The sequence below is a fragment of the Caretta caretta genome, chromosome 1, assembly GCF_965140235.1.
Source record: "Caretta caretta isolate rCarCar2 chromosome 1, rCarCar1.hap1, whole genome shotgun sequence".
In the NCBI taxonomy this organism is placed as follows: Eukaryota; Metazoa; Chordata; order Testudines; family Cheloniidae; genus Caretta; species Caretta caretta.
Genome location: NC_134206.1, coordinates 267,067,885 through 267,094,579, shown reverse-complemented (window position 1 = coordinate 267,094,579; position 26,695 = coordinate 267,067,885). Strand labels below are relative to the sequence as shown.

At 43.6% G+C, this 26,695-nt stretch overlaps 2 protein-coding genes across 10 annotated transcripts in view; one reads left to right on the top strand and one right to left on the bottom strand.

The window, feature by feature from the left end:
* Window positions 1–1,179: 1,179 nt before the first annotated feature.
* On the bottom strand, window positions 1,180–4,749 carry LOC142070728 (uncharacterized). The gene is made up of 2 exons (XM_075124716.1): window positions 2,650–4,749; window positions 1,180–1,468 (listed from the first exon to the last, which is right to left on the bottom strand). Exons 1-2 carry the CDS (start codon window positions 4,521–4,523, stop codon window positions 1,447–1,449), a joined length of 1,896 nt encoding a protein of 631 aa, XP_074980817.1. The 5' UTR covers window positions 4,524–4,749; the 3' UTR covers window positions 1,180–1,446.
* Window positions 4,750–16,566: 11,817 nt separating this feature from the next.
* ANO4 (anoctamin 4) overlaps window positions 16,567–26,695 on the top strand; it is a 292,125-nt gene continuing 281,996 nt past the window's right edge. For 3 of the 9 annotated variants that reach the window (XM_048835453.2, XM_048835454.2, XM_048835448.2), the window contains exon 1: window positions 16,574–17,130. The gene's annotated coding sequence lies outside the window, so the exon portion shown is untranslated. Of the gene's footprint in view, window positions 17,131–26,695 lie in introns of all 9 variants that reach the window. The other 6 variants (XM_048835452.2, XM_048835447.2, XM_048835450.2 and 3 more) reach the window with 4 other exon arrangements.

Here is a 26,695-nt window from a genome sequence, read left to right as displayed (position 1 = left end):
GGAAACTTTCACGGGAGAGTGCATCAGCCACTTTGTTAGAGGCTCCTGAGATGTGTTGGACGTCGAAATCAAAATCTTGGAGAGCTAAACTCCACCGAAGAAGTTTTTTGTTAGTTTCCTTGACGGTGTGAAGCCACTTCAGTGCAGCATGGTCGGTTTGCAGGTGGAAACGCCGTCCCCAAACATATGGGCGTAGCTTTTCCAGAGCGTAGACAATGGCGTAACATTCTTTTTCAGTGACTGACCAGTTGCTTTCCCTCTCAGACAGTTTTTTGCTGAGAAACACTACAGGGTGGAATTCTTGATCAGGTCCTTTCTGCATTAAAACTGCTCCCACACCACGCTCGGATGCATCTGTGGTTACTAGGAACGGTTTGTCAAAGTCTGGGGCCCTTAGTACAGGGTCAGACATGAGTGTCGCTTTAAACTTGTTAAAGGCCTTCTGACACTTTCCGGTCCACTGAACAGCATTTGGCTGTTTCTTTTTGGTTAGGTCTGTCAGTGGGGCAGCGATTTGGCTGTAGTGCGGTACAAATCGTCTGTAATAACCGGCCAAGCCTAAGAAGGATTGAACCTGTTTCTTTGACTTTGGGACAGGCCACTTTTGGATAGCATCCACTTTGGCCTGTAGGGGGCTGATAGTTCCTTGACCCACCTGGTGTCCAAGGTAAGTCACTCTGTTTAGGCCTATTTGACACTTCTTAGCCTTAACAGTTAGTCCTGCCTCCCTTATGCGCTCAAGGACTTTTTGTAGATGTTCCAGGTGTTCTGCCCAGGAATCCGAAAATATGGCCACGTCGTCAAGGTAGGCGACTGCATATTCTCCTAATCCCGCTAGGAGATCATCTACAAGTCTTTGGAAAGTGGCGGGTGCATTTCGCAGCCCGAAAGGGAGTACATTAAATTCATACAGCCCGAGATGTGTGATGAAGGCTGACCTTGGCAGATTCGTCTAGCGGTACCTGCCAGTACCCCTTGGTTAAGTCCAAGGTAGAGATGAACTGGGCCCGTCCCAGTTTCTCTAATAGTTCATCTGTGCGTGGCATGGGATAGTTGTCTGGGCGAGTTACAGCATTTAGCTTACGGTAGTCCACGCAAAAACGTATTTCCCCATCTGGTTTGGGAACTAGAACCACTGGAGATGCCCATGCACTTTCAGAGGGGCGGATTACACCCATCTGTAACATATCCTGGATCTCCCGTTCTATAGCAGTTTTAGCTTGAGGAGACACCCGGTAAGGTTGGACCCTAATTGGGTGAGCATTACCTGTGTCAATGGAGTGGTATGCCCGTTCAGTCAGTCCTGGGGTGGCTGAGAACGTTGGCGCGTAGCTAGTGCACAGCTCCTGGATCTGCTGTCGCTGCATACGCCCAAGGGTCATGGAGAGGTTCACCTCTTCCACACCACCAGCACATTTCCCTTCGTAGTAAACACCTTCAGGCCACTCAGCGTCGTCTCCTCCCTGGGCTGTAAACTGACAAACCTTTAATTCTCTGGAATAAAAGGGCTTTAGAGAATTAATATGGTACACCTTAGGCTTTCGGTTGGAGGTGGGGAATGCTATGAGATAATTAACAGCTCCCAGGCGCTCCTGGACCGTGAATGGCCCTTCCCACGATGCTTCCATTTTATGGGCCTGGAGCACCTTTAAGACCATGACCTGGTCTCCTACTTTGAAGGAACGCTCTCTGGCATGTTTATCATACCAGGCTTTTTGCTCTTTTTGAGCATCCTGTAAGTTTTCTCTAGCAAGGGCTAAAGAGGTTCGGAGGGTGTTTTGTAGGTTGGTTACGAAGTCCAGAATGTTAGTTCCTGGAGAAGGTGTAAATCCCTCCCATTGCTGCTTCACCAACTGCAATGGCCCCTTAACCTCACGGCCATATACAAGTTCAAATGGGGAAAACCCTAAACTGGGATGTGGTACAGCTCTGTAGGCAAAGAGCAACTGCTGCAACACTAGGTCCCAATCATTGGAGTGCTCATTTACGAATTTACGTATCATGGCCCCCAAAGTTCCATTAAACTTCTCCACCATGCCATTTGTTTGATGATGGTAAGGAGTGGCAACCAAGTGATTTACCCCATGAGCTTCCCAAAGGTTTTTCATAGTTCCTGCCAGGAAATTAGTCCCTGCATCGGTGAGGATGTCGGAGGGCCAACCTACCCTGGCAAAAATGTCTGCTAGTGCCTGGCACACACTTTTAGCCCTGGTGTTGCTTAGAGCTACTGCTTCCGGCCATCGGGTGGCAAAATCCATGAAAGTCAGTATGTACTGCTTTCCTCTGGGTGTCTTTTTCGGAAAAGGACCCAGAATATCCACAGCTACTCGCTGAAATGGAACTTCAATGATGGGGAGTGGCTGGAGAGGGGCTTTGACCTGGTCTTGGGGTTTTCCCACTCTTTGGCACACCTCACAAGACTGGACATAGGTAGAAACATCCTTGCCCATTCCCTCCCAGTGGAATGACCCCCCCAAACGGTCTTTGGTCCTGTTCACCCCAGCATGGCCACTAGGGTGATCATGGGCTAAGCTCAAGAGCTTGGCCCGGTATTTAGTTGGAACTACCAACTGTCTCTGAGGATGCCAGTCTTCCTGGTGTCCACCAGAAAGAGTTTCCTTGTATAAAAGTCCTCTTTCTACAACAAACCTGGATCGATTAGAAGAGCTGAGAGGCGGTGGGTTGCTCCGTGCCGCTGTCCAAGCTCTCTGGAGGCTTTCATCTGCTTCCTGTTCGGTCTGGAACTGTTCCCTTGATGCTGGAGACATCAGTTCCTCATGGGATTGTGGACCTAGGCTTGGTCCCTCTGGAAGCGATATAGGGGATGGAGCTGTTTCTGTTGACTGTGAACCGCTCTCCGCTGGTGCACTATGTTGGGATTCAGGCTCCGGCTGAGCCTCTTGGGTCGGGTTATCGGCTGCTGCCAGTTCAGGTTCGGTGGGGCCCTCTGTTGTTGAGGTTGCAAGTACTGGATTCAGTGCTGACACGGGGTCTGGTGTTGGTTGTTCGGCTGGTTCCGGTTCTGGGACTGGTTCCGTCTGGGTCTCTGGGACTGGATCCACTACTGCTGTTGCAGACATTGGCCTGGGGTCCAGGTCCATCACCTCTGACTGGGTCCTGATAGAAGTTTCCGGAACAGAGCTAGGCCTCACGGCTTGTTTAGCCTGGCTGCGGGTGACCATTCCCACCCTCTTGGCCTGCTTCACATGATTGGCCAAGTCTTCCCCCAACAGCATGGGGATGGGATAATCATCATAGACTGCAAAAGTCCACATTCCTGACCAGCCCTTGTACTGGACAGGCAACTTGGCTGTAGGCAAATTGAAAGAGTTGGACTTGAAGGGTTGAATCGTCACTTGGATCTCTGGGTTGATTAAATTGGGGTCCACTAAGGAAGCATGGATAGCTGACACTTGTGCTCCGGTGTCCCTCCACGCGGTGACCTTCTTCCCGCCCACACTCACAGTTTCCCTCCGCTCCAAGGGTATCTGGGAGGTATCTGGGCCTGTGGACCTCTGGTGTGATTCCGGTGCAATGAACTGTAATCTGTTGGGGTTCTTGGGGCAGTTGGCCTTTACATGCCCCAGCTCGTTACATTTAAAACATCGTCCAGCTGACGGGTCACTGGGGCGAGGAGGGCTGCTGGAGAACGGGGTGGTGGGACGATAAGGGGTCTGGAGGGCTCTTTGGGAGGTAGGTGGGGCTTTGGGCGGCCCCCGGTAATAGGGTGTGGTCTGGGGTGGTCCCTTCTGGTCTCCGCTCCAACTGCGACCAGTTTTCTTCTTCTCTGCCACCTCCACCCATCTGGCTCCAATCTCTCCTGCCTCAATTACAGTTTTGGGTTTCCCATCTAGGATGTATCTTTCTATTTCCTCAGGAACACCCTCTAAGAATTGTTCCATTTGCATTAGGAAGGGCAAATTTACTGGAGATTCAACACTTGCTCCTGATATCCAGGCATCCCAATGTTTCACAATGTGGTAGGCATGTCGGGTAAATGACATGTCTGGTTTCCACCTTAGGGCTCTGAACCTCCGACGAGACTGCTCGGGTGTTATCCCCATTCTGACTCTCGCCTTGGATTTAAACAGTTCATACTTGTTCATGTGTTCTTTAGGCATTTCAGCTGCCACCTCAGCTAAGGGTCCACTGAGCTGCGGCCTCAGCTCTACCATGTATTGGTCAGCAGAGATGTTGTACCCAAGGCAGGCCCTTTCGAAGTTTTCTAAGAAGGCCTCAGTATCATCACCTGCCTTGTAGGTGGGGAACTTTCTGGGATGGGAAGTGGTACCTGGAGAAGGATTGCTAGGGTTTGTTGGTATATTCCGCTGAGCCTTTATCTTCTCCACCTCCTCCACATGCTTCCTCTCTTTTTCCCTCTCCTCCTCCACATGCTTCCTTGCCTCCCTTTCTTGTTCCTTCTTCAGCTGCATGAGTTCTATCTGTCTTTCATGTTCCCTTTGTCTTTCCTCAGCCTGAAATTTGGCTAATTCCAGCTGTAGTCGAGCTGAGGATTTGGTCATTCTAACCTCTCTGTTTTTAACTAACTTTACACCCGAGGTTTAGAAATAAACAAACAAAACTTGGCTGTAAAATTTTGCTGTGCTGGAATAGAATACCTATTCTCTGATAGTGATTGTCAGCCTACAGAAAAAGACAATTCCCTTGTCTCTGCTCTGGGCCCAAATTAAAGCAAAAAACCTCCAACTGCTTGGAAACCTGCTTACCCAGCCCAAAGAAAAAGCAAATGGGTAGAACACACACCCCCTATTTACTTTTAGGAAGAAAAGAAAAAAAACAATGGGTTGGAAGACTGTGAATTTCCCTGCTGGAGTTAAGTACCCTGCCTCCAGGCAAAAAAACCTGCAATTCACAAGATAATCCCCTTTTGTCTCTGCTTGGCCACAAAGCAGAGAGAAACCAAGCTGCTTTCAGTTTCAAAGCTGCTTTCTGGACTTTCTTTCCAAAGAAAAAAAAATTTCCTTTTTAAAATCTGTATTTCTAGTTCAAAAAATCTCAACTGGATCTCAAATGATTTCAGGTTAATCCCACCGCTGCCACCATGTCAAGGTTCCTCCCCCACTCTGAACTCTAGGGTACAGATGTGGGGACCTGCATGAAAAAACCCCCTAAGCTTATCTTTACCAGCTTAGGTCAAAACTTCCCCAAGGTACAAAATATTACACCCGTTATCCTTGGAATGGCCGCTACCACCACCAAACTAATACTGGTTACTGGGGAAGAGCTGTTTGGACGCGTCTTTCCCCCCAAAATACTTCCCAAAACCTTGCACCCCACTTCCTGGACAAGGTTTGGTAAAAAGCCTCACCAATTTGCCTAGGTGACTACAGACCCAGACCCTTGGATCTTAAGAACAATGAACAATCCTCCCAACACTTGCACCCCCCCTTTCCTGGGAAATGTTGGATAAAAAGCCTCACCAATTTGCATAGGTGACCACAGACCCAAACCCTTGGATCTGAGAACAATGAAAAAGCATTCAGTTTTTACAAGAAGACTTTTAATAAAAAATAGAAGTAAATAGAAATAAAGAAATCCCCCCTGTAAAATCAGGATGGTAGATATCTTACAGGGTAATTAGATTCAAAACATAGAGAACCCCTCTAGGCAAAACCTTAAGTTACAAAAAAGATACACAGACAGAAATAGTTATTCTATTCAGCACAATTCTTTTCTCAGCCATTTAAAGAAATCATAATCTAACACATACCTAGCTAGATTACTTACTAAAAGTTCTAAGACTCCATTCCTGTTCTGTCTCTGGCAAGAGCAGCACACAGACAGACCCAGACCCTTTGTCCCTCTCCCTCCTCCCAGCTTTTGAAAGTATCTTGTCTCCTCATTGGTCATTTTGGTCAGGTGCCAGCGAGGTTACCTTTAGCTTCTTAACCCTTTACAGGTGAGAGGAGCTTTCCCCTGGCCAGGAGGGATTTCAAAGGGGTTTACCCTTCCCTTTATATTTATGACAGTATCATTTCTCAAAAAAAATGTTTCCAGTGTGGGCTCTCTGACAACACAAATCTTTATTCTGGTATATTTGTCTATTGTATTCCTAACAGATTAAAGGTTAAGCCTTCAAAAATGGAGGGCATCAAAGTGCTTACATGGCATATATTTCTGAGTGATCTGAAGTAACAGATCAACTAAGTGAGCAGCAGGATGAATGTAAAGAAATGTTCTCCCTTTCTTGGAAAAACATTTGAACTCTCTTTAAGATTTTTTGTCTGTTAGATGTAATACTCACTTAGCTTGTGCTTTGAAAATACATTTTGAAAGAACAATAAAAAGGATAGGACCATGGGGGCCAATCCAGTTCTGCAAGATACCAATAATTTGGTCAACATTAAAGTTCATTAGATGGAGTCAGTTTCAACAGAGTTTGATCAGTCCTGTCTTTGATGTTTAGCGATGTGAAATCTTTTCTTATGGTTTCTGCTGTGAGGTAGAAGCCGGAACATGATTCTCTTGCCAGGACTATCCTGAACTTACAATGGATATTATACAAAATAGAACAAGGGCCTAACATTTTTATAACATTTTGTTTTTAACAATGATTTAGGCTTTTTTACATTGATCACAGTGCATCAATGTCTAAAAGCCTTTAGGTTTATTTTCTTACATTTGGGGGATGGATCTAGCTGTTAAGAAGCCTTCTTGTTGACAGTGCAAAATCTCAAAATTTTATCCACGCTCCTCAAGAATAGGTACGGAGCAGTTCTCACCTTCTGCCGGGCTAAATATTTGAAATTTTGTTTGGAATTCACCTTTAACATTTCTGCTGAGCACCATACTAAGGGTAACTTTCCCGCCTCCTATTTTAACATAAACATTGTTCCATTTTCAGCTTTCACCAAGAGGAATATAACTATTCCCATCTTTGATTCAACCTGTGTAGTCTGTGGAGGTGCTTTCTTTTCCTTGCATTTTAAATTATCTAACCATTTTGAAAGTTACATATTTGAAAGGCTTAGCATTAGACTAAGCCAGTGTAAATTCAATAATCTCATGATATGCTTCATGAAAGGCCTGTTGTCCTTACTTGATGCTGCATGTGGCTGTGTTTAATTTGTTTACCCCCATTTAGATGTCATCAGCCCTTGTTGCTGGTAGTTCAGTGATGATAAGCAACAGTGACAGCTATTATGTGTTCAGGAAGAGCTTACTCAGACTGCAGCATAATGTGTTGGCTTGGACTCTAAAGCTATCATTAACTATTGTGAAAAAATATTGTGGATTCTTTAACTTTCACCCGAAAAAGGTAGGTAGACTTTAGTTTGACATCTGATCAAAAGGACAGCATCCCTGCAGTGCAGGACTTGTCTGTAGTAGGCACTGAACTATAGGTTTGGCATTGACTGATTATGAGATTGTGAGGTACAAATCACCACTTTCTGGTTGTAAACTGAACCATGCAGGAAAAGTTTGGCCTTTTTTCCCTCTTTGAATAAAATAGACAATAAACATTTGTTTGCACCTACAGTAAAAGTAAAAAGGTATGTGGCAAAATCACTTCTGGGTCTTTAAGAAAAAGTCCCAATATTTTTATTTCAACCACATTATCTCCTGAGCATCTGTTCTAGGTTTAATGCAGATATGAGGATAAATGCCTTATAAAGAGGGTGGGAAAATAATTGTATGGCCTATTAAGGGATTTGTTTTATTAGCAAAGCTTTCAAGTCTTTATAAATAGGTGAGTAATTGGAACAAAATAGAATATTCTGTTTCATTAATTGGTGATCTTTTAAGAGGTGTAATTGCTTCGCCTGCTATGATGTTTGTATTCCTATATTGTTAGCATTAATTTGCTTCAACTTATTGTATAATGAAGTATTCATTAATATGGCATTATATGTAACCACGACAGCTCAGTGGCTTACAGAAATATCCTTTATAGTCACTAAATGTTAATGATCAACTTCCCAATTTAAAATGCAATTAAATTGAGACTTTGGTTTGATTTTTAGCAATAATAAGTCAATTCATGGAAAATTAAATCTGAGCTATGGAAACAAATAGGAAATGAAGGGTACAGGGCCAGAGACCAAACAAGATAAATTATTTCTGATAAGATCTTTTAGACATGCGGTAAGTGCACTATGCATGTGAAGCATGGTCTACACCCTGAAAGGGCTGCCATTCCTGAAAACTAGTGTGAATATCAACATATAGTTTCCTTAAAACACCTGAGACATGGGAAAACAGGCTGATCCTTAAAGGTTGCAAGTTTTATTTTATTCAAATCTTGTATGCCCAAGTTTTTAAATCAGAAACAAGCAATATACTTTGGCAGGGAACCCCCAATATGTTCTTTAAAAAAAAAAACTGAAAGAAGGAATTTTTTGAGGAGCCCCAGGACGGGGTCTTTAGAAGCTGTGGAAGAACTTGCTTGTTCCCTTCCTTAATTTACTGAAAAAGAAGAGTACTTAAAAAACCAAACAAACTCAAAAACTCCATTCAAAAAAACCCACGGAACTAACAAGACATACAGTAACTCCTCACTTAACGTTGTCCTGGTTAACGTTGTTTCGTTGTTATGTTGCTGATCAATTAGAGAACATGCTTATTTAAAGTTGTGCAGTGCTCCCTTATAGTGTTGTTTGGCAGCCACCTGCTTTGTCCACTGCTTGCAGAAAGAGTAGCCCGTTGGAGCGAGCTGGTGAGGGCTTGGAACCAGGGTGGGCCAGCAGCCCCACATCAGCTCCCCTAAGTTCCCTGTGTGGCAGCTGCCCAGCAAGCTATCAGTTGCCAGCAGTTCAGTTGTCCTTCCCCCCACTGCCATGAGCTGCTCCTGCCCTCTGCCTTGGAGCTGCTCCCGGGAGCCTCCTGCTTGCTGTGCAGGGGAGGGGGGAAGAGGGTGCTAATGTCAGGGTGTCCCCTTTTCCCCCTGCTCCTGCCCCCAGTCCTTTACCCCGTCTCCACAGAGCAGGGGGACATAGGACAGGGCTCAGGACAGAGGGAACGTGCTGGCAGCAGCTGCTGTCTCAACTTGCTGATCTACTTAAAAGGGCAGTGTATTTAGAGTGGAGTCAGCGTACTTAAAGGGGCAATACACATCTCTCTCTCTCACACACACACACAGACACACACACACACACACAGAGTGTGTGTGTCTCTGTCTCTCTCTGTCATGCTGTGTCTCCTCCCTCCATTTGTGCTGCCTTGTAAAGTGTGAGGCTACATTAATAACGTGTTAACCCTTGAGGGCTCAGCCAAGTGCTAGTTCATCATTTAGTAAGTCATTCCCTGGGAAATATCCCTCCCTCTTCCACCCTCTGACTCCACCACCTCAACCAAGCTTCACAACCATCATTGCTGTGTACAGTATTAAATTATTTAAAAATTATTGTGTGTGTGTGTGTGTATGTAATATATATATATATATATAAAAATCTTTTGTCTGGCAAAAAATAATTTCCCTAGAACCTAACCCTTCTATTTACATTAATTCTTATAGGGAAATTGGATTCGCTTAACATTGTTTCGCTTAAAGTCACTTTTTTCAGGAACATAATTACAACGTTAAATGAGTTACTGTACTCAAGTACTACCCTTCAATTGCCCTGCTTTTTGTTGTTTTTGTCTCCTTTTTCTGTACGTAGTCAATCTAGATGGCAAGATCTCTGGAGAATCTTGTCTGCATATATCTCTAAAGGACCTAGCCCTGTGTTGCTGCTACACTAAAAATAAACCATAATAAATTAGGTAAGCTCATGGGTTTCTGGAGGTGGATATCCACCTTTACTTTTCATTACTAATTTCACACAGTTAAAACACAAAGGCTGTATTTTGTAGTGCAGCCTATGCAGTGCTGCAGAATACTATTTGCAAGACTGGAAGAAGGGGGTATAATGAAGATATGTACATATTAGCGCAAACTTACACACTGTATTCACAAAGGGCAGTTTCTGAAATACTGTAGTTTTAAAACTTTTTTCCTGTTTGGATTTCTTTTAATTAAACATATCAAAAGAAACTCTTTGGCTGGATCGCCATTTATAACCAAACAATTCAGAATGTATTAGCCAGCTGTTGAAAAAAGAAAGAAAAGAAAGAAAAGTAACAAGACATTTTTAAGAACATCATACTTCAAGTGGTAAAGCTATACTCTACTGAATACCTGCACCCCTGCAACAGGATAACAGACTCAACTGTCACCCACAGACTCCTATCTTCCAGGCAAACAGTTCCCCTAGAGGGCACTCTGACACACAAGCAACTTCCCTTAGTTGCTGAAGCAACAACCCTTAGTCTGTCTTTTCAAAAACTCCTGAGAGCTCCAGCATAACCCAAATTGGCAGCTGACCCTTAATCTATTTAAAAAAAAAAAAACCTTCAGGAGAACATTCATGACCAAAACAAGGGTAATATTCCCTCCAAAAGAACACTGAAACATAGACTGGAAGCTATTGCCCCAGTCCTGCGCAGCACTTACATACATACTTAAGTGCTGTGCTGGATTGGAGCCTAAGCCATCATTGGCACCAAAATGTACTTGGAATTGAATAATGACCATCTTCTCAGATACCTCCCCTCAAACATTCTGAGACTGAGTAGTGGTCACTGGCAAGCACTCCAGTATCAAGAAATAGGTTCTTGAGGAAGAGGCAGGTTTCTAGGGCCAAAACAAGATATACCCTACAAATAATGTACTTTTAAGCCTAAATGGTAGGATTTGTGCTCACAGTTAAATGCAGGTGCAAAATTGCATTCCCCCGCATCTCCCAAAGGAAGCATCTCATTATCATCCTTAAATAAAGAAAATAGCTAGAAAATCATGAACTAATAAAAACAATCCCCATTAGAAACATTTTTTCTTGGAAAATCCACTTAAAATGATACTTCTGTGACATTTATATAGCCCACAAAGACCTCTCTAATGATATCTTGGAAAATCCTCTTTGTAGCTGTAGTTTTTCATTTTCTTTTAACTCTTGGATTTTTTGAATGAATTGAGTTCTTGGAAGGGGGCCTGGTTTGACAGTCCTGGAGATCGGAAACTTTATCTGCAGAATTAGGTTTCTCACAATCAGCAACAAGTTTTATCCTCATTGTTCTTGCTAATTGCTATTGATTGCCTTCAGCCTAGACTGGATTTAAACTTAGGACTCAGAAGTGAAAGTCTGTTACCAATTCTATCCTCTTCCATTTTGTACAACTTCAGAAGTGGCTGTAAAGGATTCCTTATGAGGAAGAAATTCAAGATGGCAGCTATGAATTGGCAATTTTGATTTTGTTTAAACCATTATGTTTTTCCTGGAATTCCACTAAACTTTTCAGTTTTCCATTTTCCCCACCCCACACACAACTCAGAACCCACTTCACCCAGTGAGAGAATGTGTCAGCAGCTTCAAATACCATTTCTACAAGTACAAAAGTGTGCAAAAAACTCAGTTTTCACTATTCTGGAGTCCAGAAGCTATTTCAGTTTCATGTTGAATCAAACCATCTTGTGTCATGCTTAATTGGTCTGAAAAAAAAATCAGAGCACTTCCATAATTGTGAACTGTTTTCATAACAGAATGTTTAAGAACATTTTACTAGGTGCCCCAAAAGCCACAATCCCACAATTTGAAAAAGAAGGCTACACTGGTTTAAAAAAAAACAGTCTGGCTTGGAGTGGAAGTGAAAACAGGTATGTATCAAACTGCTTTGTAAATTCACTTTATAAATTGTAATATCAATTAATATCAAATATAAACACAAGTGCCTTTAATAGACTAAACTAATTTAAACCAGTAACAAAACATTTTAAAATTTATTAACAAATCAAACGTTGAATTACTAATATTAAATGACCCAAAGTAGACATTCTGTACATAAATGATCACGTTCACCTTCTGAAAGTAATTGTATAAGCAAGTGTTAAATTAAATCTAAATAAAATGCAAGCCCTACCTCTTTGATGAGGTTTTTTTCCTCCCACGAACATCCCAGAATGGGAGGGTGGCAGAAAGTAGATTACAAGAAAGAAAAAGCACTATGAGAGGGGAGGAAGAGAAAAGATGATTGTGTTGCTAGATTAGATAAAAGGAATATGGAGAGTGTTTTGCAGAGCCGCAGCCAGCAGTAGTGGAGAAGTATGGGTGGCAATACCATGCCATACCATGCCATACCATGCCACCCTTACTTCTGCACTGCTGTTGGCAGCAGTATTGCCTTCAGAGCTGGGCGCCCAGTCAGCAGCCATCGCTCTCTGGCTGGCCAGCTCTGAATACAGAGGAGAGAGGGTGGCTGCTGGCTGGGCATCCAGCTCTGAAGGGAGTAATAAAATGTGGTCTCTGGTCACAGATGACAGGTGGTTGCTCTTCAGTTTCTTCAATCAAATTATAGGGGAAAATGTTTCATGGCCTCTGCAAGTAGTCACTTGTAACAGATGGTCTCTCTTCAGAGGTCATCGCCAAGGCAGGATTTACTGTATTTTACTGAATTCGAAGCCTGCTGTTTCTTTTATGGGGGCGGCAATCCAACTGTTTGTTTGGTACATTAGTATTATCCCAGAATTCTTTCCATTGTGCTTCAGGATTGAATGAGGATGCTTTCAGAACTTTAGCCTGATCCCAAAAAGGTTTGAAAGATTTCAGGCATGTTACTGGAAGGTTTTGGAAGTCCTCATGAATTGGGAAGTTCAGGCTGGCAATAGTTTGCTTGTACTCATGAGCTGTATAAGGATCTCTGGATCTTAGGGGCAGGGGATATTTATTTTAATGTTCCTGTTAAATTCTCCTCACAGCACTAAGATGCACACCTAGAGATTTGATATGTGAGCTGCCCACCCAAACTGGTCCTCAATATTCAGCAACTGAGTGTGCCAGTGTTAGAGGGGCTGTTCAAAGTGTGTGCCCATTGCAGATGAGGCTTGTCCTTTCTTTTACATTTTTGCAGATGTCTTTTCCAGATGAGCTTTAAAAGTCAAGTTTCTGTCCAAAGTTACACCCAAGTATTTTGGACAAGAAGGCTCATTTCTGACCTGTTGACCATAAAAGGTCACATTAAGTGGTTACTTGACGGCTTTGTTGTTTCAGTGAAAGGCGATTACCAAGGCTTTGGAGATGTTGGGGTGGAGCTTCCAATACTGAAAGTATTCCTACTATTACCTTGAGGTCTCTGGAGAGAATGTCACTGACGGCGGTGAGGTCTTTGCCTTGTACTGCAAGAATGATGTCAGCGTAAATGAACTTATGTGAAATTGTGTCATGTAAGTCACTAATATAGATATTAAATAGCGATTAAGCCTGCATGGATCTTTGAGGTAAACTATCATTGAGGGTGCGTGCTTTGCTGATTGGCTCATTCAAAAGCATGTGGTATCTACGGTTGCTCGACGTTGTGGCCTGGAGTCACACATTGCTACCACATTTGATGAGCCTTGATGCCTTCACCAATAGTTCATATCTTTAAACCATGTCATGGACGGCAGATAAATCTATCAACACTGTTCCACATTTTAGATTACACTGGAAGCCAGCTGCAATGTAACTAATAATGTCAACAACCTGGTTGTAGCACTTTGTCCTGGTCTGAAGCCAGCCTGTTCCTTGGGCAGGATGGCCTCAAGGACGGGGTGAGATGGGCCGGTAAAACACGTTCCATTAACTTATGAGTGGTGGAGATAGGGTGACCAGATGTCCCGTTTTTATAGGGACAGTCTCATTTTTTGGGACTTTTTCTTATATAGGTACCTATTGCCCCCCACCCCTTGTCCCATTTTTTCACAGTTGCTATCTGGTTACCCTAGATGGAGAGGAGTGACGTGGGGCAATAGTTGGTGGCATCATTTGGTGGTTTCCCATATTTGAAGAGTGACTATTGCCACACACCAGCTTTGTGGGCTCTCCCCTGTTAAATGTTTGGCAGTGAATAGGTCTGGCAGCCATGCTCATCCCTTTGGCCCCAAATTTTCCACTTTTCCACTTTTAGTGGCCATAAGGGCCTTGTTTGTTTTCTTCTGTAGTGGTGACATGGCAGTGTTTCTTAGACATATAGAAAGAGCACTTTCTGAAACTTCTGTCTAATCAGCTTGTCAGTTTTGGTCTTTCAATTACAGAGAAGGTGTGAGGTGACAGCACCGTGTGTTTCGTTTGCTGGTGTTTTACTGAGTCAGTGTCTCCAGCCTTATGGAAGAGTGCCCAGGCTTTGCTCCTGGAATTAGTGAAGTCAAGACCTCCATTGTCTTGTTCCATCTCTTCAGGCAGCAGGGTTCAATGACTCTATTAGTGGTTTTGCTGTGTCCGGATCACCACTCTTCTCATATTAATTGAAGAGTGCCTATGTCTGTGGCTGAAGAGAGCCTTTGTCTTCTGCTGCTCAGAAGGAGTATAGACCTTCTGATAGCCACGAGGAATGTGTTTTGTGGCAGCTTTAATAAGAAGGTGAACAAAGCATAGTCATAGTTTTCTGGGATTGGTGTAATATGGTGTATCCAGTCTTCAGCTTCTGCTGTGTATGCAACCTAGTTTGCTTTGCTGGAATTCCAGTGTGGTTTCAGTATTGATTCATTTGATGGAACTCCAAAGCTGAAGTGCAGAATACTGGGGCAGTGCTGGCTGCAAGGAACATTTCCAAGCACCGTTAGTGACGCTTGCAAAGGAACACTGCTATTGTCTTTCTTCAGAAAACAGAGGTCTGGATTGCATTCAGTATTCCCTCTGGCAATGACTCGTGGCTTAATCCTGCTCATTTCAGCCCAAGGCAGTTTTCTTTTTTCCTTTTCTTCCTCCTGAGTTCCTTTGCTGAATGGCTGCAGCACTGCACTCTGAATCCAGTTTATTTTGCCTCCATATGAGAGCGCAGTTTTAAGTTCACTGACCTCCCTTACAGAAAGCTTCAGAATGTGAGAATTTCCACTCAGAAACTTTGGGGAACATCAGATAAATTGGATTGGCAGTTGTTGCTGTTGTTAAGAACCAGGCCATGGGTGATCTTGCCTAATAGTCAGGTCAGAAGGCTGACCTAGTGGTTAGAGCAAAGGTGACCAGGTCTAGTGGCCAGAGCCCAAATCAGGAGCCTAGTTATTAAGTCTAGGGAGTGAGCTGGAGCCAAGGAATCAGGAGCCAATAAGGTGACCAGATGTCTCAATTTTATAGGGACAGTCCCAATTTTGGGGTCTTTTTCTTATATAGGCTCCTATTACTCCCCACCCCCTATCTGGTTTTTCACATTTGCTGTCTGGTCACCCCAGGAGCCAAGGACCAGAGCCATGGTCAGAAACCAAATTCCAAACCTATGGAGTGAACTGGAGCTGAGAGCCAGGAATCAGGAGCCAAGAGTCAGAGCGGAAACCAGGAACGAGAAGCCACGGAGGGGGAACCAGGAGCAGGAGGCAGGAGCAAGGGTCAGGAGCAAGTGCCTGGAACAAGGAAGGAGCTGAGAGCAAAAGGAGCCAGACCAGAAACACAGTTGCGGGAGTGGAATGCTGTTGAGCAGCCAGGGACCCTGGGCTGCTGCAGGATTAAAGAATGTGCTTACTGGTGTCTTCAGCCAATCAGGAGCTCAGGATCATTACTGACTCATCTGAGGGCAAAGAGGTGGGTCTGGGTTTGGCTGTGGATCCCTGACCATTGTTGACCTTTCTTTTAGGACAACCTGTGGATATGATGTTTTGGACCTGTATTAATTCTGGCTTCCTCAGAATATCTGAGCTTTCCCTCTCCCCGCCATGCGGTGTGACTAACACCTAAACAGTCTCTTTGAAATTATTCTAATCCATTTCATGGTATGGCAAAAATCCATCCTTGACAATTTTTTAAAGGATATTAAAATCTAAAATCATTTTTAATTGCAAAATATGTCCATTTGGGGAGTATTCAGATTTACATTTCACATTCGGGTCCATATAGAACCCAAGATCCAGCCCCCAGTGTGAACTATACGGTGTAGTAGGATTAGGAGCAATTTCCCCTGCCGGTGGATTATTTAAATGCATCTGATTTAAATCCACAGATTGGGTAGGCTCTCATTTTTTTTAATAAACTCCATAAAGGTGCATATTTCCAAACCTGTATATCTCTACTACAAATTTCCTCAAGTCTTTCTGTAGTAGGATACACACCATATGCACCAAAATATTTAATCCAACAATAATTTTAATTGATGAAACTTTTACATATACATGCCACATAGATCTGCTACTATGTAGGTCCAATAATATGTTGAAAACCGTACTGATTTTCACAAGGCTAATTGTGAACAAAATCCCAGCAACAAAATCCCTGTTTTTAAGTCTTTAGTATGCTTTCCTTTTTAGGGTAAAATAAAATAAATCTTTGAAGAGGTGGCAATTTTCAGTGCTTCTCCGGTATACATAATAGATCACGGCTAGCAGATTTTGGGTTAACAATACTAGAAGGTAGGGGCAAGTTAAGTCTCAAACTTTTATTCTGTGTTTTTTGTTTGTTTGTTTATTTGTCCTGACTTTAGTATGACTGCAGAGACATAGAAGCTAGTGTATCTGAACGGCAATGTGAAGACCTCATATTGGGTACCTTTCATGCTTTATCCTTTGAAGGGAAGCCACAGCACATGCAGTCAATTTATTTGTGTAGGTGAAAATAAAGCCTCACTGGGGTTAAGAAGCAGATTACCCTATGAGTGTTCTTGTATAAGCAGTGGAATGTGAGGTTTGCCTCAATGTTCTGCTGTCAGTGCTTTGGTCAACTGTCATGCTGACACAGCTCAAGCTCTTCTGATTGGTTGTTTGCAATGACTGATTAAGAATATTGATGCGGTCTCTGGGTTCCTTTCCACTTGGAAGAGAATTCGGTTTTCCCCACCCCCAGGCCACCTCTAGGATGCAAGTAATTGTGAGACTATGAAGATCGAAACAGAGCAGCCTGAGTGACTGAGGAAATACAACAGTCTGTTTTAACGGCAGAGCTATGTAGCAGTTTTCTTCAGACTTCTTAACATAGATTATACAGCACAAACTGCTTATAGGTTTTGGAAGGCTGTGAGAGGACTTACTGGTTGTATACTAGTATTTTTTGTATATCATCACACTATCTTGCCTGTGTCTGGACAGCTGTGGTCGGAGCTTCATTTGGATGTCTTTCTTTTGAAGATACATAAAAAGGATCCTTAATCTGATTCTCTTTGGATCTTTCTATTTTGATGGTAAGTGCCAGCATGTATTGGCTGAGCATAGCTTCTTTGCTGCAGTGCTCTCTCCCTCTCTCCCTCCCCTTCTATTCTCAGCTAAGCCTAGTGACCTTCATTCAGTATCTAATGCTCATTTTCATCTGCTTCATGTTGCAGTGTTTTTAGCCAACTGAAATAAAACTTTTTCTTTATTTTTCTCCTGAAAGCCTGCGCTTTTAAATACCAGTTGAAATCTGAGTCCTATCTCTTTGTCCTTGAAACAGGAGGCATGGGAACGTGTTCATGGTTGTAAGCGGCAGCAGTGTTACAGGCATTCGGTGTAACTGAATGAAATTACAGATTTGATAAAGGTTACTCATGCATACAGGTCTGCACCACAATACTGGAAGGACAAAAAAGCCTGCACTTGACTAGCCATCTAGAAAACTCTGTAATTCTTCAGCTTTAAGTGTGGTGCACACGTGTGGATTGTGCCAATGAATGCTATCCTCACCATAGTTAAGGAAGGTTCTGTCCGTATTTCCAGTATAAACCCTTCCGTTCAGGCATCTGCAAGTTGGACGGTAAAATTCACTCTGAGCTGACCCCTAAAAACCTACTCTGAGTGGGCTGGGGGGTGGGAACTGACTGAATGAGCTACCAGGTCTTTCCTTCTGTAATCTGTGTGATTCTAAATTCTTCACCTTTGAAAGTGCTTTTATAACGCTTCAGAGGAACAAATGCCTTTACGTTACAATAACAGAAACCATTCGCTTGCTTCATCCATGCTTCATGCTATGTTAACAAGTCTGTTTTTAAAAACAAAAAATAGGAAGGTTGTTATTTAGTCTGTAACGGAAAATATGTCCTGGAGGTATTTGTTTCTAAAAAGAGGTTGAGCCATTTGAGGATTAAAATGATGACAGCACAACGGCAAACTGGTACCTTTTTAAAGAATATTTTTACAGCATATTTGGTAGCAGGAAGCCATAGTATGCAAATATTTCTTATGACTAAATGTATTTCATATTGTGACTCCATAATGTGGATTATCTATGTATGTCCATTGTACAGTGTAAGAATAATAAACACTTCGCTAAATCATCGGGGGTCCACTGATGGGGTAGGATACAACACTACAGTTGAAGCTTGTTACGGGCTGATGTAAATCCTTGCACAGCTACCTACAAGCAAGGCAACATGCAGATATGCTGCACCCCTTTTGTTCACTGAGGCAGGATAAGGGCAGAGTTTCTTTTAACTCGGAATTTTCTCTTATCAGGGTAGGCTAGAGAGATGCTGCTGCCTGGAAATCAGTTTTCATTGTTGAACGTATAATAAATTATGGATTCCTTAATAAAGAAATCTTTTGTTAGTGATGTAGCCTGTGATCTAGAGTACATGTTTTATTTGCTTAACTGTAGATGTTTATCTTTCTCCTCCAAAGTGAGTGAAGACTTTAAATATTGCCATATAACCACCTGAATCTCTTTCCAACACTTTGGGCCCAATCCGGCCTTTATTGATAGGAGGAGGCAGGGCTTGCTGTTTGCGCAGTAATTGCAGGAGGTGCTAGATGCTATGGTGATGGGGCCATATACATACCTGTATGTGTGGGTAGCTGCACTGTGTGGTGGGGCACACACTACTTCTCCTCTGAAACAGAGCAGCGTGCGCCAACATTTAGCATGTGTTGGAGAGGACACCACACGCTCCAGACTGTTGAGGTCTGGGTAGGCTCCCTAACGTGCAGACCCAGACATCTTGAGAGGGTGATGCACCGGTTGGTGCAATACCGTTTCCTGTCTCCCTCCCTACTGTGCTGTTGAGTGCTGGAGTTCTGCTGAGTCCTAGGTTTGGGATCCTGCCCTGCTGCTGTATCTGTGGGAAGTAAAGATGTCTGTTATCTTTCTGTATTAAGACACCTGTGCAGTACAGAGAAAGGTTTCATCCTTTCAGAATGTTTTAGCAAAGCGCTTCTAAAGTGCTTGGGTGCTGCATGGTACCAAAAATATTCTGTGCTTTCAAATGCATGGGGATTATTGTGTTTTTTGATGTGGGTAATAGAGGCTATTTGGATTATTTTCTTTCTATTTTATTAATTTCTGGTGACTGTAATTAAAATGTAGAAGTAACTTTGTGTTTTTGAAACCAGCAGGAGTCTTCCTAATGCACACATGGAACTATCAACTCCAGTGCATTACTTTTGACAGAGTAGATTCAGATCGCTGTTGACATACAGTATTGACTGAATATAACATAATTCTCTGTGTGTGTGTATATGTAAAACTATATCCACACATACTGTTTTGTTCCCTGTAATATTTTTGTAAATTTTATTTAAAATATATACAAAATAATTTGTAAAAATGCTTGCACAAGTCTGGGTAACTGATTCAAGGCAGCTGAATTTGAGAACTTTTAAAGATTAGAGTTAAAAAATAACAAATTATACTGTACATACTTTAAAAAAGATTATTAGAAAACCACATTTTTTCCCACTCCCCAAAACAACGTCTCCTCTCAGCAAACAGCTAACCAGGCCTTCTCTCAAAAATGACACATACATTTGAAAAATGAATTTCTTGCAAAAGTCAATTTTGATTATTTCTTAAAAACTAGACACAAAACCATGTCTTACCAGTGCAATGACAAATAGTTGAAAAGCCAAAACTACATCAGAATATGTGTTCCCACTTACCTTTTTCTAAAAAGTTTTCCATGTTGGGGAGAGGGAGAAGAAATTATCAAATTTACTTTATCATAACTTAGCTCCTCAATATTGAGAGCTGAATCTTGCAATAGAATGTGCTAGTGTGGACCCTTATGTCTATGCTCTGTCCACTTAAATCAACAAACTGTACGTCTCTGTCGATAGTCTGTGTTAGCAAATCGCACTGCAGGATCGGGATGTAAAACATAATGATGGAAAAAATATGGGGGCTAAGGATGAGGGGGAAATTGCTAAAATAACATTGTCTTCATAAGTATAAATGCTTTTTAATTCTCATAAAGCTCTGAAGAAATGCTCTGATTTGGGGCTGCACACACAGTTCTTCCCTGTCTCACAGCGTGGTGTCATGTTAATTCCTTTGCAGAGTGTCTGAAGTCTGCATAGAAAACAACTGCAGGGGAAAAAAGAAAAAAAGGAAAAAGCCCTGTTCCTTAGTGAGCTAAAAACACCCATTGGTCTGATGAAGTCTCTGCATTATTTTTTCTGTATATATTTAATGTGCAGTCTGCATCTTGATTTGGCCATGGGAGCAGGTTCTTTAAAGGTTTATACTCACCTAAGACTATACAGATACTCAATCCTACACATTTATAGCAAATATTTAACATACAGAAGAACTACATTTACAAATAGCTCACTTGATTTCCATGTAACTTTTCCGTTTTCTTGCTATGTATTTCATCACATCCTTTTCAGCTGCAAATATACTGTCTTTTCTTTTTCTGTTATACACAGTGCTGTCTTTTCTCTCCTGTGAAACATAAACTCCAAATGTTTCAGTATTATAAATGATGTAAAAATTACCCTATCTTATGATCCTGTCCTGTAGCGGACATTCAGACACTTTAAACTACTCTCCCATAATTTATTAGGCAAACCTGACCACAGACCAAATTCAGGTCTCAGTTACACCCCTGTAAATCTGGAGTGACTCTACTCAAGCCAACGGAGTTACTCCAGATTTATATTGGTGAAACAGAGTAAAATTTGGCCCCATGCCTATTCGGCTAGGGCAAATTATTAAAGTAATCTCTTAATCCAGCGTTTCCCAAACTTTTTTGGCCATGGAACACCTGGTATATATTTATGGAACACTTCTAATATTATTTTCTAGTCATTTGGTTTTCAAATAAAAATGGCATTATTTATGCTCAAATATATTTTATTTTATAAAACAAGCAAAAATACAAATTTAAAATAACTTGAACTAACCATTTCTAACTGGAAAGCGCGTATAAAACAGTACAAAAATCAGGTGCAAGACCCTTTTTTTAAATTACGATTCTTTCCCGGAACACCAATTCACACCATGCGGAACACCAACGTTCCGCGGAACGCAGTTTGGAAACGCTGTCTTAATCTATAGGTATATTTGTTTTGGGTTTTGTGAATATGAAACTCTATGGGAAATTTAAATGGAGTAATTTTCACTTTTAAATTACTGCAGAAATATTTATTCTGTGAGTGGCATATCTCTCTCTTCAAAGTTGAGTCAAGCCAATTTTATTTCAGTGGTAATCCTAGATCAAGAACTTTACATAGTTATCTCATTTACAATAACGCTCAAATCAAGCTGTTTTAAATTAGAAGTCTAAAACTGGGACTTACCAGATAGTTCTTATAACATGAAATGGAAAGGATTCCAATATCACAACACATACCGTCTTCAAGGGTCCTCTCTATAAGACCTACAAGACTTGTGCACCATTAAGTGGTGCCTAGGCACATGAATGAATTTTGTCCCAAGAAAACACAGGTAGTGAAAGCTTTTTCATTATGCCTCTCTTCCATGTAAAAGGGAAAATGTAGATATATCTTAAAATATATATGTAGGATGGTGTTTGGGGGTTGCTGGGCAACTCCCCAAGGCAGGAGCAAAGCTGGCTTCTGCAGGAGAAGGTGGATAGCTAGTGAGAGCAGGCTGGAAGCTTAGGGCAGGAACAGGGGCAGGCTGAAAGCCGGGGTAGGCCATAACAGCATGAGGAAGAGTTTCCAGCCATGTGATGACATTGCACAGACTGGCTTGCCGCTCTTCCTGTGGGATTTAATAGCTGTCCCTAGGGGTCATCTGACCCAGTCCTTGCTCACACCTGCTGATGCACACCTGAAGGATGAGTCATCGCAGGTTCTGCCGAGGGATGACTCATTGCAGGCTATAGTTGAGGGATTACCTCATATTACTCCCTCTTCAAGAGCATCTCTCAGGTGTCTTTGGACCAGGCTTGTCAGGACTAGGTTGATGAAATTCATGGACAGCTTGGATGTCAGTAGCCCAGTTCCCACCAGCATTCCTCTAGGCCATATCCCTCCCTCTCTTCCAGTCAACCAGGTATAGGACCTTTTTCTGAAAGATCTTGGAATCAAGAATTTGCCTTATGCGATACTCCTCTTGTCTCTGCACCATGACAAGAGGGGTGATGAGGCTGTTTTCATCTGGGGAGGCAATTGGGTATGTGTTTCATTAAAAGGAAGACATGAAACACAGAGTTCACTTGCATCCTGGGGGGCAACTGGAGACAGAAGGTGACCAGGTTATTTTGTTGAATGACCAAAAAGGGACCAAGGTACCAGCAGTCAAGTTTAGTTAAGTTTTCAGGAGGGATAGGCAGTGTCCGTATGTTGTGTGGACAGCCATATCTTGTCCCCAACAGTAGCTGGAGGGGCAACTCAACGATGGCAGTTGGTGAAGCGTTTATAGTCCTCCTTGGCAGCATCCAACTGGGGTTTCAGTTCCTCCTGGACATGGTGGAGGTGTTTAGCAAGGTTAGAGGCTGCAATGATGTGGGAAGTCAGTGGTAGGGATGGTTGGAATCAGAGGTGAAAGCCATCGTTGGAAAAGAAAGGGCTTTGGTAGGTGAATTTGTGATCAGAGTTGTTACAAGCAAATTCTGCAAAAGGTAAAAGTTGGACCTGTCATCCTGGTGGTGATTAATAAAACAACAGAGATACTGCTCCAAAATTAGATTCACCCATTCCCATTGTCCATCCGTTTGGGGGGTGATATGCTGTGGAGAGGTGCAGGTTGATGTTCAAGAGGCGGAATAACTCTTGCCAGAAGTGGCAGACAAATTGTGATCCGTGGTCAGACATGATGTTGGAGGGTAATCTGTGGGGCTTAAAGACAGGATCAAGGCACAAACGGGCTGTCATATGCACTGTGGGGATCTTCCAATAGCGCATGAAGGGGGCAGGAGATTAATGACTACTAGTATGGCTGTGTGGTCCTGAAAGTTGGGGAGGTCTACAATGAAGTCCATAAATATGGACTCATAGGGTAGGGAAGGAGTAGGTAGTGGGACCGTGGTGCCCAGAGATTTATTACAGTGGACCTTTGTCCAGCAGCATACCTTGCAAGAGTCAACGTTGGCCCTAACGGAGACATGCAATCTTGGCCAATGGAAATGCCGCAAAATCAATGTTATCATCTTCCACTGCCTGAAGTGGCTGGCTGGAGTGAGTCATGGCATAGTTAGAGAATTGCAAGGTGAGACGGATCTTCTGGTACATAAACACAGTCTCAGAATAATATTACCCCAATGGTCTTGGTGACACTCCCAACAGTTGTGCAAGAGCATGAGTCCCAATTTCATGGCAGACTGTTAGAAAACCAGGTCACAAACCCCAAATTAGTCATGAGTTCTAAACTTAGATTTCACCAACAAACTGCCCCAAGTGCAAACTCTTCAAGCACTTTAACGGCCTCAAATGGAGTCACAGACAGTCTCCTTGGATACTCCAGTCTGTCTTGCCACCCAGACAAGGTGGCCCTTACGATCAAGAATCACAGCAATATTCAGGTTACTCCCAGTCCCAAAGGTCGAGTCACTTACCCTATGTCAATTGCATCTTAGATTTCGCACCAAAGATAACACTTGTAGCCAATCCTATAATAAACTATATGAATATTTACTAAATAGGAAAAGGAAATTAGAGAGTTATTTACAAGGTTAAAGCTAGCAAATATAGAAACACAAATGTGTTAGTCTTAGGTTTTAAAGGGTAATAGAGGCTTCTATAATCAGCAAGCTCTATTTGTCTTTTAGGACCTTAGAGACTAACAAATTTATTAGAGCATAAGCTTTCGTGGGATACAGCCCACTTCATCGGATGCATAGAATGGAACATATAGTAAGATGAACATACATACAGATAAGTTGGAAGTAAGCTTATGCTCTAATACATTTGTTAGTCTCTAAGGTGCCACAAGTACTCCTGTTCTTTTTGCGGATACAGACTAACACGGATGCTACTCTGAAACTTGTCTTTTAGGGTTAACCCTGGCTAAGCAGCTGGGGATCTCTTGGTTTTGTTCAGGAAACTCCTTGCCCGTCCCCTACAGTCCCAGCAACAGAGCTGCTTAGTTCTTTTTGTTTTGGGTTTTTATCCCCTTCCCTCCATGTGCTCTCAACTGCAAACTCAGCTGGTGGGAGGAGTCCACTTGCATGACTCATCTTCACAAGGAAAAGAGCAGAACAATAAGAGTCTTTAGTTCTTTTGCTGATGATTTCTCAATCCAGATGTAGAGAGTTTCGAGGTGTAAAAAACAACCATAGCCTTTGTTTTGGGAGGAGCATACAATTTCTGTAGAAGAGCATCTCTTCCTACTAATTAATGTCCCTCTCCTGTATGGTGATTTGGTGATTCATACAGTCAGACGCTCACACTACACCTGCCCAAATATTACATTACAATATGGAATACAGATATTACAAGTAAGATTAATGCACGCAGCTCACTAGCTTTTGATAGAGTCCAAACATTTTCTTATAATTCTAATGTCTATCCCAGAGGCACGCAAGCTACAGCCCACAGGCCGTGTCTGGCTCATCAGACCTTTTAATCCGGCCCTCAAGCTCCCGCCGGGGAGCAGGGTCAGGGGCTTGTTCCTCACCGTGTGACTCCTGGAAGCAGCGGCATGTCCCCCCTTTGGCTCCTGCACATGGGGGCAGCCAGGGGGCTCTGCGCACTGCCCCCCTACCAAGTGCTGCCCCCGCAGCTCCCATTGGCTGGGAACTGCGGCTAATGGGAGCTGCAGGGGCGGCAACTGTGGATGGGGCAGTGTGCAGAGCTGCCTGGCCATGCCTCCACCTAGGAGCTGGAGAGGGGGACATGTTGCTGCTTCTGGAAGCTGCTTGAGATAAGTGCCAACTGGAGCCTGCACCCCTAACCTCGTCCCGGGCCCAAACCTCCTGCACCAGCCCTAATCCCCCATCCGCCCTCACAACCCCTCGGTCCTAACCCAGAGCACCCTCATGAAACCCCAAACCCCTCATCCCCAGCCCCCCCACACCCTAATCCCTTGCCACAGCCCAGAGCCCCCTCCCATACCCTGAATGCCTCATTTTTGGCCCCACCCCAGAGCCCACACCCCCAGCCAGAGCCTTCACCCCCAATTTCGTGAGCATTCATGGCCCGCCATATAATTTCCATACCCAGATGTGGCCCTGAGGCCAAAAAGTTTGCCCACCCCTGACCTAGCCCATAATATTAACCCACAAGTGAGCCAGACAGATTTCAGCTTTGAATCTGTCAGTGTTTAGTTGAGACGGGGGGAACTTGGCATGAATTGGCACTTGATCTGCCAGTGTTATAGTCTTTACCTGCTGCGAGGACTCCCTTTTGTGCGACAACACAACTCCCCTGCTATTGTGATAGCACAGCCCCTGGATTGCATAAGCGACCCTGTCTGTCTCTATGATGAAAAACTTGGATGGGTGCATAAATACGGGTGTTGAAGTGAAGGCCACCTTCAAGTTATTCAAAGGCCAGTTGGGCCTCCAGTGTCCAGAAAAAGGCAGAGGGCAAACAAGGTGCAGTTTATTTCAGCTGTGACTGGGGCCGGCCCCAGAACTGGACTTGCAAGTGGGGCTGATGGCGGGGGGGTCTGCTAGTGTTGGGGCACATGCTAGGGTTTCCAACTTTCTAATTTCTGAAAACTGGACACTACAGCAGGAGTGGAACTGGAACCTCCTGCTCCGCCTCTTCCCCCAATGCCCTGCCCCTGCTCCACCTCTTCCCTTGGGGCCCTGCCCCCAGCGCCTCTCCTACCCTCCCCCTGTAGCTCATTGCTATCCCCCGTCTCCCTTCCTCTTCGCTTGATCCTCTCCATCTCCCTCCCCCTCACCTTCCCAAGCTGGGCTTCCTCTGCTCCAGGGCTGGGACAGGAGCTGCAGCCCCTGACACAAAGCCTGCTGCCTGCCCACGAGATGCAGGTGCTGGTTGATGACCTGGCACCTTCCCTTCCTGTGGTAACTGGATTTTGGTGTCTGTTCAGTACATCTGACTGGACACTGGATAGGTCCCTTTTTGACTGGATTGTCTGGTCAAAAACTGGATACCTGGCAACCCTAGCACATGTGAGTAGTAGAGGGGGTCTGTCTGGGGACTCTGATCCCCTTGTTATGTTCAGCCATGATCCCTCTATCAAGGCTGAACAAGGTCATTTACTGGTATCATGGCCGGCCTGAATGTGCGGCGGCACCCTGAAGCAAAGTGGCCGCACCCTCCACAGTACAGACAGTGGCCAATCCAGCACTGGGACTCTCTCTCAGTCTGTGTGGCATCTTTGAATGGTGTGGATTTTCATGGGCTCTGGTCTGGTACTGGGCAGAATGCATTTTCAGGGGGTTGTAGTACTAGGCTGGGGTCCAGTGTAAGTCCTCCTCTTCTCCAGGCATTGCTCAAGCAGCCTGTTGTCTACTGGGATACCGAGCTTGAGGTAGGACGACAACTCAGCAGGGGGGTTGACCTGAGCCAGCTTGTCCACTATGGTGGTGCTCAGCCCTGGAGGAAAGTAATAAAACTCTACTGCCTTATTCCAGGCAGTATTGGCAGACAGATGCTGGAGGTGGGCTGCAGAGGCTGAGA